General features: G+C 43.1%; 1 protein-coding gene across 2 annotated transcripts; it reads left to right on the top strand.

Annotated features, from left to right (window-relative positions):
* The first annotated feature begins 1,368 nt into the window (after positions 1-1,368).
* LOC123395623 (grpE protein homolog 2, mitochondrial) lies at positions 1,369-5,560 on the top strand. Of its 2 annotated transcripts, none has more exons than XM_045090651.1 (6): positions 1,369-1,619; positions 2,858-3,035; positions 3,108-3,298; positions 3,421-3,588; positions 3,773-3,901; positions 5,198-5,560. In XM_045090651.1, exons 1-6 carry the CDS (start codon positions 1,482-1,484, stop codon positions 5,297-5,299), a joined length of 906 nt encoding a protein of 301 aa, XP_044946586.1. In that variant the 5' UTR covers positions 1,369-1,481; the 3' UTR covers positions 5,300-5,560. The 2 variants fall into 2 exon arrangements, with proteins under 2 accessions (XP_044946586.1, XP_044946587.1); XM_045090652.1 differs by having other exon boundaries at positions 1,378-1,619; positions 2,858-3,023.
* Positions 5,561-11,060: the final 5,500 nt, after the last annotated feature.

The following is an 11,060-nucleotide window of genomic DNA, read 5'->3' as shown; positions in this document are numbered from 1 at the left end:
TAGGAAATCAGGTCGGCAGTAGTCGCAAGGAAGAACAGGGTGGCGAGACACTAGTTTCTTTGCCTTCTTTTTCTAGCGGTGTTGTGGGTGTGAGTGATAGTGTGCGCATGGTTTGCTCGGCGAATGGAGAGCTTCACTTCGCTAGTGGCCTTCCGTTGTTACCTATCGCTTCTCTATGTCCTTCTCACTAAAGGGAGGGCTCCGTACAGATGTTGGGTGTGCGATGGTTTATGTTGTCCTCCTCCACTCCGTACTATGACTCTTCCTTCTACTTGCTCCCAACAATGATAACCATTGAGACATTGAGTGCCCCGCTCATCGTTGTGAGCCCGTTGTTCTTCCTTGGTTGTCTGGAGCTGGAGGAATCGACGAGGGCATGCCCCACCACCTCAGTCTGGAGCCAAATGGATCATGGACCCGACCACCGTCGTTGTTGTGGTGGTTGTGGTGAGGTGCGTCGACATAAGGGGTGGTTGTCGGCGACTGGGTAGGGAATGGACGTCGCCATCCGTCTTGCGAGGCCACACCAGTCGGGGCAAGTAGAGCACACCATATGATGGTTATGAAGAGCATGTAGGGAGGCAAAAGTGTGCCCACATTGTTTATCGACTCGTCAAATATTCTCATAAAAACTCTACACAAAGTTTTAGAAAGTTTGTAAAATTTACACCAAATACTCTAATTGATCCTTATGACTAAACAAGCAATCTACAAGAGCATGGGAACGGGAAAAGTAACTTGCAACAAAGTAAAATAGGAGTATAGAGGACACAAACACAAGGGACTCAACAATGTTTTTTTTCGTGGTTCGGATAGTTGACGCCATGCCACCTCGTATCGACGTAGTCTTCAAACCAAATGTTGTGTTCATATTGTAAGTCTTTTCTTTTTAATGCAACAAGCATTGTCTTCGATGTTACATATATTTAATGATTTTGTTAAGACCAATAACAAAATATTATACGGCAGTTTTTTTTATAAGGATTGATATGTTCAACGACATTAAATCGGATCCGACCATTCGAAAGTTATTCAATTTTCACGCTACAACCAACACACCGCTGATGACTCAAAGTAAACTGCTAATTAAAAAGAAAAATAGCCGATATAAACAAAATCAAGAATTCTCAAGAAGGCCAGCGGACCTTTCAGAAAGAATAAGAAAAAAAAGAATGTCAGCGGTCAGATAACCCAAACCGCTCAAACCCTTAAACCCTTCTTGGACGACAAGTTGATCCCACAAAATTCCCTGCAGAAGACACAAATACCCCTGCCAGCCCACCCCTGCCTCGCGATGTATTCACGGGGTATAACGGTCATTCGCTTCGATCCCTAGGCGCTCTTCCCTTCCCCCGCTGGCCGCAATTCCCTTCCAGACGTTTCGATCCCTCTCTCCTCCCCCCCCGCCCTCCTCCTCGGCGCCCGCCTCGCGAATCCGCCGGAAACCCCCCCGCCGCTCCCGGTTCTAGCGCAGCGCGGAGATGGTAGCCGCGCGCTTCCTCGCGCGGGCCACGAGGCAATGCGCCGCCGCGGTGGTGGCCGCCTCTGCTAGGCGGCCGCTCGGCGGCGTGGCGGTGGCCGCCGCTCGCCCGTTCGTCTCTTCCTTCGGCCCCGCCAGGGTGAGATTTTCTACGGCCGGTTGGTTTGAACCTTGATGTTCCTCGAGTGTTTTTGGGTCGCATCTCGTAGGGGATTCGTAGAGATTTTAGGATGTGGAGGAGTGCCGTCCATGCTCGATGTTTTCGGCGGTAGATTATTCTTCGTCCGTGGTTTCTGGTCGGGGGAGTTCAGGGATTTACTCCTGGCGATGGCTGGTGGAGTCTATGGTTTTGCTTCAAACGGAGGTTTGATTTTGGATTCGTCATAACATCATGCTAAGTCTAGGTTTCGACGGAGGAATCAAGTGTAGGCAGTTTTGGGATTTTAGATACGATGGTTTATGAGTTGTGTTTCCTAGTGTTGGACCATAAAACCCTTGGATGTTTGGGTTTTGGATGTTGTCAGAATTGTTATTTGAATATCGACAGAGTTGGGGATTTTCCTGCAAGGGACTAACTTCCTACTATTGGAATGGGCAGTTTTTTTTTTTTTTTTTTGGAAATATAGATTCCAGAATTCCAGTTTATCATTTACTTGTACTTATGCCTGCAGTAATATGATGTGCTTCCTTGTAAGGACATGATGATCTGCATATTGTGTCGCTTGACTCTGCCAATTATTCGAGTCTGACATGTTTGAGTCGACCTTCGGTTACGACTCGACGACCAGTCGTTCGACTGAAAAACAGTGGTTGCAAGATGGGAATAAGAAACTAGGCTGATGTAAATATGCAGCATCTACCACAAACAAATTTAATCTGCCCTGATCTCAAGCATCTGCCAGAGATCTCAGCATGTGGCTATGTATACTGGCGTTCTTATATCTTGGTAGAGCATCTTTCAGGCTGTTTACTCTGACCTTCACTGCATGAACCTCTGCATCAGCCTGGTTTCTCCTTCCTTCTCATTATGAATCATCGAAATCCTTTTTTCTTACAGCTAGTCTATATCCTAATCTTTAGACTACACATGTTGTGATGGTTTTGTTCTCAGAATTCATGTTGGACTATCTACATATGTTTAATTTATTGATCGACTTTCACTTCTTGAAGTCTTCTTCCACATAGTACTAACATCTATCATATCGACCCCTAAACTGTCTGTGTCACAAGATCTCTTTATTACTTACACTTAACGGGAGACTGTTAATTTGGTTTAGATAATACCTGAATTGCCAATAGTAATCTTCTGTCTTTGGGCTGTTTCTGTTTCTACTATCTATTCACTTATACGAGCTGTATATACTCTCTGACAAGCAGGTACCATATATGTTGAATCAGCCCTTGAGATACTCAAGCAACATCTTTCAAAGGTTTGGCTTTTCATCTTCTACTCCTCAACAAAATGATAAGGAGGTACACGAAGCCAAAGACCAGGAAAGTACTGCACATGAATCAAATGGTGAAGCTTCAAAGGAAGACAGTGGTTCGTCTGGAAGTAGGTTTGAAAGACTTCAGTCCCAGTCTATCAGGAGGTGATGAACTGAATGACCTGCATTTTCTGGTTCAGGTACAGAAGACCTTGATCTGTCAAAGGAGGATCTAGTGAAGCTAGTTTTTGAGAAGGATGAATTATTGACCTTGAAAGATGAAGAGGTCAAAGATATGAAGGACAAGGTTTTGCGCAGCTATGCAGAAATGGAAAATGTCATTGCCCGGACAAAGCGTGAATCTGAGAACTCAAAAAAATATGCAGTACAGGTGTGATGTTGTTACATCTGATTTCTGGTTTGAACTTTTAATGGCATAGATGATATTTCTAAGCATTTTGATTAGCTATTTTGAATTTGCTATTTCTTACAGTGTCTTAATCGTGTTTGCAGAACTTCTCCAAGAGCTTGTTAGATGTTGCTGACAATTTGGCTAGAGCTTCATCTGTTGTAAAGGAAAGCTTCTCAAAATTAGATACATCTGAAGATTCTAGTGGAGCTGTACCGTTACTAAAAACCCTACTGGAGGGTGTAGACATGACTGATAAGCAACTTGGAGAGGTACTTTTTCTGTGTAGTGCATGTTATTCATCAGAATATGATTTGTTCCTGCTATTGTAGCTTTTCTGTACCTGAATTTTGTCCTACTTTTCATGAGTGTTTTTTAACTATTTCTTCTCCTTTTGCACATTGCTCTTTGGGTGATAATATTGCCTAATTTGAGATTTTCCTCAATTTTGAACAGGTTTTTAAGAAGTTTGGAGTCGAAAAGTTTGATCCAATGAATGAGAAATTTGATCCTGATAAGCATTTTGCACTTTTCCAAATTCCTGATCCTTCAAAACCATCCGGAACTGTTGCTTCTGTTGTGAAGGTATGTATCATCATCAAGATTCTGATATATATGCTTGTCCCTGTCCTATTAAATCTAACAATGTCGGTTCTTAGAGTTCTTGAGTTTGATCTATTCCTGTATTCATCTATAATTTGTTGATTGGCAGTTCTGTATTCTTTAGGCTTGTTTTACGGACATATGGTCTTATAATTTTATGTTTGTACAGCCACACTGGTCCTACCATCTAGAAACATGCTCTTTTGTATTCATTGTAGGTCAAAGCACATGCAGAGATAAAATGAAGTAAGAACTGTAAAAAATTGTTTTGGCCATTCATAGAAATGTATTTTTTTTGGGTGGATGGTAAAATTTCTTTATGTTTTATGAAATTCAATTCAAAGGATGTGATGTTAGCATAGGGAAATTTGTATTCATACGATTTTCCTCCACTTTTCTGAATCAAATGTGTGATATTAGTAAATGGGTCAATAAATGTTTTCTTGCAAATACGATCTTAATCATTTCTTTATATGTAGCCGCGTTCATAAACCATGTCGAAGTAAGAAAGAGCATAAAACGAAAAAAGCCAGTTGTGGCCTAGCTCCAGGCAGCCCTTAATATCTGCACAGCACAATAAAAATAAAAAAAGATTGTGAATACACAGATGGTCATGCTTAGGCCGTGTTTGGTTCAGCGTTTCTCCACGGTATTATATACAAGTGTATTAAAAATACAGATGTAACTTACGGGATCCCAGCTATTTCTAGACGAAAAGTGAAATGGCGGATGAACATCCGTATTTTTCTTACCAGCGTATTTAGATGCAAAACGACAATCCAAACAGGGCGTTATAGGTAACTTCGATGGAAAATGTATATATATGGAATAAACAATAAACAGCAAATCAGAATATTTTGATTTGTAGAACAAGCGTAAAGAATAGTGGATGCTTGAATACACCTGGCCCATTTACTGGCTTTGCTTTGTAAAATTTTCAAATCCAGATTTATTATACGTGAATGTGACACATGTACCGCCCCCCTCCACATATTTTGGCTGTTTTGACACAGTAAGAATTATCGTGTTATATCTCCATGGAAGAGCATTTAGAAGGAGAATCACTTCTGAGAGTAATGTCTAATTACATAAAAATTCAAAAAATAAACTACATGTGGTAGTTAATGGTGCTTAGCTCTTTGATTTTTGCTATCTTCCCTGCTTTAAATATATCACTATCTTGGCAACAATGTTGTATGGGTATCCTTCCAGTCTCTCGTTAACTCCATATATGGTGGTAGTAGTAGTAGTACTCACTGCACATTTTTGTGGTTTCAGGTGGGGTACATGTTACATGATCGCGTGCTCCGTCCTGCGGAAGTTGGTGTTACGGAGGGTGGTCCGTCCGAAGAGCCCGAGGACAAATCAAGTGGAGATTAGATTAAATCGGAATCTAGTGGAGTAAAATATACCAGAAGCAAGAAGGCGTAGCTGTTCCTGCTTGACAACCGGTACACTCATCAGCGAAGGAGCTTGGCGATTGCAGTGTTTCGGATTGTTTTTCAATGGTAAAACACAAGATTGGCTTGTTGAAATCCCATTTGTATGGGTGCACGTCACACAATTCCTTAGCAGTACAACGTTTCTGAGAATTTTGCGAGGGTTTGGAAACCTTAATAAGAGCCTTTTCTTTTCACATGATACGATATCTTGAAACAAAATAATTAACTACTCCCTCCGTCCCAAAATAACTGTCTCAAGCTTAGTATAAATTTGTATTAGAGCTAGTACTCCCTCCGTCCGAGTGTATAGGGCATGCCCGTCCGAGTGTATAGGGCATGCACGTAGTTCTAGGTCATTAATTTAACTATTTAAATATGTATTATATGTAATAAATAATATACCATTAGATTCATGCGAATATGTAGTTTCTGAATATGTAATTTTCATCCCATATAATATATATTTAGCTAGTTAAATTGACAACCTAGAACCACGCGCATGCCCTATACACTTGGACGGAGGTAGTACAAAGTTGAGACACTTATTTTGGAACGGAGGGAGTACATCTCTAGCCATATCCGTCGAACAAGGTTCGGTGAGGTCGATGCTGATTTTTGTCTAATACCCATATTAAAAATGATGAGATGTAATGCTCACTTTAGTATAATGTGAAAAATATGGCAAACTGGTTTTTAAACTTGGTACGGTACTATTCTCATCTGCATATGTAAAATATGCCGACGTGGCTTAGTATATAGATGACGTGGCATGGGGCCCATTTATTTATAAATACATGACTACTAGAATAATGAGTAATATTTTCTATGTTCTTAAATATAAGTCTTTTAGAGATTTTAATATGGATAATCATCATATATGGAGCAAAATAAATAGATTTACACTCTAAAACATATATATCTGCATATAGTCTATATTAAAATCTTTGAAAGGAGATATGTTTAGGAACGGAAGGAGTATAAACTGAAATGAGGAACAGCGCTTAAACGGTGTAGAACCGGAAACCTGAAGGTAAACGACGCACCATGTGCTGGCTAGCATCCAGGTCAAACAAACAAACTATCTCTTGTTGTCAGTAAGCGCTCCTAAGCGCAAACGGAATCGGCTGTGGTTCTTAAATTGTCTGCAGTCAGTGCGGCCCATTTAGCACGTGATATTTTTTTTCTCAAAATGGAAAAAATCTGTAAACTTTGATGACAGTAATACAAATAAAGTTCAACTATTCATTGGAAAGTGCCTTTTGGCTCCCGAGCTCATTTAAGTTCGGGTGAACAGTAAAACCGAAAAACGTTTGAAAAAGTTCAATTTTTTTTTTATTTTTATTTGAAACCAACCTTGTCAAAAGTTCTAAGTGCATGCAAAAATTTAGCATGAAATAACATTTCTATAAAGCGTGGTAAAATAAACAAAATCGATACTCTAAAAATGCGCATCTCGCAGATCTAATTTAAAGAAGGGGGTCAATACATGCATATATATAAATAAAATTCAACACAATTGTGAATATTATTTACGTACTTGAAATTGTTTCTCACAGGAGACCCGCTCAGAGGTCGAGTAACGAATGAACTCGCATACGTAGTATGAACATAAAACAATGCCTTCTTTCTGGTACTACACTTTACGAAAATAGAGTTCAATTAAACTGATAAGCAAACATGATAATGATACATTGATAAAAATTTGAATCAATTAGAAATGCGTGACACTAACTAGTACTACTTACTTTGGGGTGCATAAATCACAACTCTTTGTTTAGACCGGGAACCTTATTGACGAACTTCGTCCAAACCCTGCGAGGCAAAGAAAATGATTACTTGATATCAGGAAATTAACGAAAGTTGCATGCCGATACGGTCTCGGTATATTGACTGAACTTACTTCTTAAGCATAGCAGTTATGTCCTCATAATCCTCTTCGGCTTTACGTCTCGAGTCTAAGACATTTACTAATGCCCTGCCAACGTCAATAGATAGCAGAGTAAATTGGTTTGTGCGCACACATATATAACTCATCAATTACATTACTTAATTAACCTCGAGTAAGCGAAACCGAGTTTACAGAGAAGACAACAACACTCACTTGAAGTTGTAAGAAAAGACTATTTCTCTTTTTTTATGTATAAGGAACGAGTTTAGCAAGTTCTCCTCGGTCTCTTTGATTGAGTTTCGTACCGTCAATTCATTTATGGCATCTGGGCTAATGAACCCAACGTCGACGATTCCTGCTTTTTTTAATTCGACGATCTTCAATCTGCACAATATATATAGTGAGGATAATTATATATACATGCAATGAACGAGCTGAGCTAGAGACTTAACTATAGAAGTAATACTTACAGAAAGTAGGAAGTCATGAGTTGTTTGTCAAGGGCTAGTTGATTGTATAACTGAAATAACTCCTTAAATTGAATAGTAATCACGGAAAGTCCAATGAATTCATGCTCTCGTTTCACTGCCACATACGTAGCGTTTTTTCCGGACTCCCTGCAGGTTTTCATGTACCACTCATGCAATCTGTGCATCATCGTTGTTAGAGCAGGATGACCAGGTTTGACGAGAGGCTTCCTGTGCACGTGTTTATATTGTTCTTTTGTTACATCATCCCCCAAGTAATCATCAGGATTGGTACCGGGCACCATCTCCGGATGATTAGCGACGATGATATCGAGCTCGGGAATTGTTTTCCCACTTGTTCGTTCTGCTAACCTTGCATCACTAGAAGTAGTTCCCGACCGCACCGCTTGTGCATATGTCTTTTTAAGAATGCGGTCATAGTTGGAATCCGGCGGAGGTGCTGGTGGACGCTGCAGTTGATTGATAGTGCGCTCCACTTTCACCGGATCTAGCTTCTCCTTCGGAGGTGGAGTTTTCTTTGCAAAATGGGCCCTCAATTCGGCACGACATATCTCCTCATTTTCCTCCTTGGTCCTCTCATATGGTAACTTTTCCAGAGGCTTGAGAGATGGACCATATTTCCCGCCTCTGCTTGTACTGCTAGCCGCCGGAGAGAAGGAGGCGTATCTCTTCCGCTTGAGAGAAGGAGGCGGACTGCTCTGACGCGCCAGACGAGCCGGAGCGGCGGCGTTTGTCTTCCGACGTTGCCGAGGAGGCGAAGGAGGAGGCAGATTGCTGTGACGCGCCGGAGTAGGCGAAGGAGGAGGCGAAGTGCTCTCACGCGTCGGAGGAGCTGGAGAAGGAGGCAGAGTGCCCTGATCACTTGCCGGAGGAGGAGGAGGAGGAGGAGGAGGAGGAGGAGGAGGCGGAGTGCCGTGACTCGTCGTTGTCGTCGGAGGAGGCGGAGGCGTCCAGTTTGGAAGCTTGATGAACTCCTTCTGCCATAGACATGTACTCCCCACAGCACGAACCAGCTAAATCTCCCCTTCACCTGTAGGGTGGTCAAGCTCGAGCTGCTCAAATTCCTCCATTACTTGATCCACCATCACAACAGCATAGCCATGTAGAATCGGAAGGCACTGAAAAGTTCCGTTGGGTTGAGGAGGTTCAACAGAGTCGACAACCGCCTTGAAAGTGAGGTTCCGACATTTCATCATAAGCTCGCAACGTTGAGCCTCCGTGATAGTATCCACGGGGCAGCTAGGAGCCGTGAAGTCATGCTGAACGGGCTCCGTGGAAGCCATATTGCTTCTCCGCTGAGATGGTGGGGTACCTTCTAGGGTAGCTTCATGCCGTTGAGATGGTTGCCTGACAGCTCACTGGCTCTCAAGTTCCTCTAGCTTTTGCAGTCTTGCCTTGGTCTGCTGCATGTCTCTCAGCTCCGAATTCCTATTTCTCTCCCGGCTTTTGTAACCGCCTGCGTTAGAAAACCCAAACTTCCACGGAACGGAGCCTGGTGTGCCTCGTGTTCGTCCAGGGTGCTCAGCATTCCCTAGGGCCTCAGTCAACTCGTCATTCTCTCTGTCTGGAATGAACGTCCCTTCCTGCACTGCGACGATACACTTCTGAAGCTTGACCATGGGTATTGCAAGCTGCTCGTCCGTACAACGACACTTCCCTGTTTCAGGGTCCAAAGTTCCCCCAACCCCGAAGAACCAAGTCCTTGAACGGTCTGGCCAGTTCAATGTGTGTGATTGGACCCCTTTAGCAATCACATCATTCTCAGCTTTGTACCAGAACGGCCGGGCTTTGAGGTAGCCACCTAAACCCGTGTGATGGTGATACTGCTTCTTTGCGGCATTGTTCTTGTTTGTCTCTGACATTTTCTTACTCTTCTCCGATGACTTGTAGGCCACAAATGCGGTCCAGTGATCTCTTATCTTCTCAAATCGGCCGACGAATTCTAGAGTCTTCCCTTTGTCGACAAACATTGATTTCAAATCATTCTTCCACTTCCTGAATAGATGTGCCATCTTCTTAAGAGCACACGCCTTGACAAGTGGCTCTATAACTGGCTTATTCGGATCTTCCTCTGGCGGTAGGGTGAAATTTTCCTTCAGCCGGTCCAAAGATCATCTTTCTGCCTATCGGTGACATAATCACCTTCAGGGACATCGTCGCCCTTAGGCTTTTTCCATTGCTTGACGCTGATCGGGATGTTGTCCCTAACAATAGCTCCGCACTGAGCAGAAAATGCGTCCTTGGTCAGCTTGGGTTCAATCGGTAGGCCATCGGCCGCGAGTGCCGTGATTGTGAACTTTTCATCCATGCACAACCTTCTCTCCGGGCCTCGTCTCTTTACCGAAGTTTGGCTCGATCTGGAGGGCTATAAAAGAAGAAAGAAGTATTAATATATGTACGTACGTTCGGGTTTAATTAATATATATACCTCGCTGGAGTTTGCAACATCTCCCTCCTCTGTTCGGTCACCGGAGCCATCATGATCATGTCCTTCCTCCTCCATTGTTCGATCATCCGAGCCGCCATCCTCTCCTTCCAGACCATCGGTGTCGTTGAGGTACGACAAATAATCACCGAACATTATCTCCCCCAACAACTGTTCTCTTTGATCCATATAGTTTCTGCAAATATTTCAGCTCCTTGTATGAATAACCGAATTACACAAACTTCTATGTTTTAAACATGCACAAACTTTTTTATATTTCATTTCCAAATGTTGAATAGTTCATAGATGTACGTTATGATATATAGTGCAATAGATCTCAAGAGGCAAAAAGGTTTTCTTTCAGTTAGAACCAATAATCAACTTAATACATCTCGAATACATCTCTAGTATAATATACATATGAACAAAATTTGTATGAACAACAATATGCACGGGCGGCGACGGCGACAAGCAGAGCACGCACATGAGGAGCTCACCGGGGCCAACGGGCTCGGGGCGGCGACGACGACGGGCTCGGGTGCGGCGACGGCGACGTGCTCGGGACGTCGACGACGGCGAGGAGGACTAGATCGGGGGCGGCAGCGACGACAACGTGCTCGGGGCGACGACGATGGGCTCGGGGACGACGACGACGACGAGGAGGACTGGATCGGGGGCGACGACGACGAGGACTGGCTCGGGGGGTGGCGGCGAGCAATGGGAGAGTTTTGGGGGAAATTTCGACAACTCCCGTCTATATGTGAAAACCTTCTATCCCGGTTGGTGGCCTGAACCGACACCAATTTCACCCTTTCGTCCCGGTTGACTCATCAAACCGGGACTACAGGTCAATTTTCAGCAGCCCAAATGGCGGGGAAGAAGATGCGTGTACTCCCGG

This window comes from Hordeum vulgare, chromosome 5H (assembly GCF_904849725.1).
Source record: "Hordeum vulgare subsp. vulgare chromosome 5H, MorexV3_pseudomolecules_assembly, whole genome shotgun sequence".
In the NCBI taxonomy this organism is placed as follows: Eukaryota; Viridiplantae; Streptophyta; class Magnoliopsida; order Poales; family Poaceae; genus Hordeum; species Hordeum vulgare.
The sequence above is the reverse complement of the archived record's forward strand: the minus strand, read 5'-3'. Positions and strand labels throughout refer to the sequence as shown.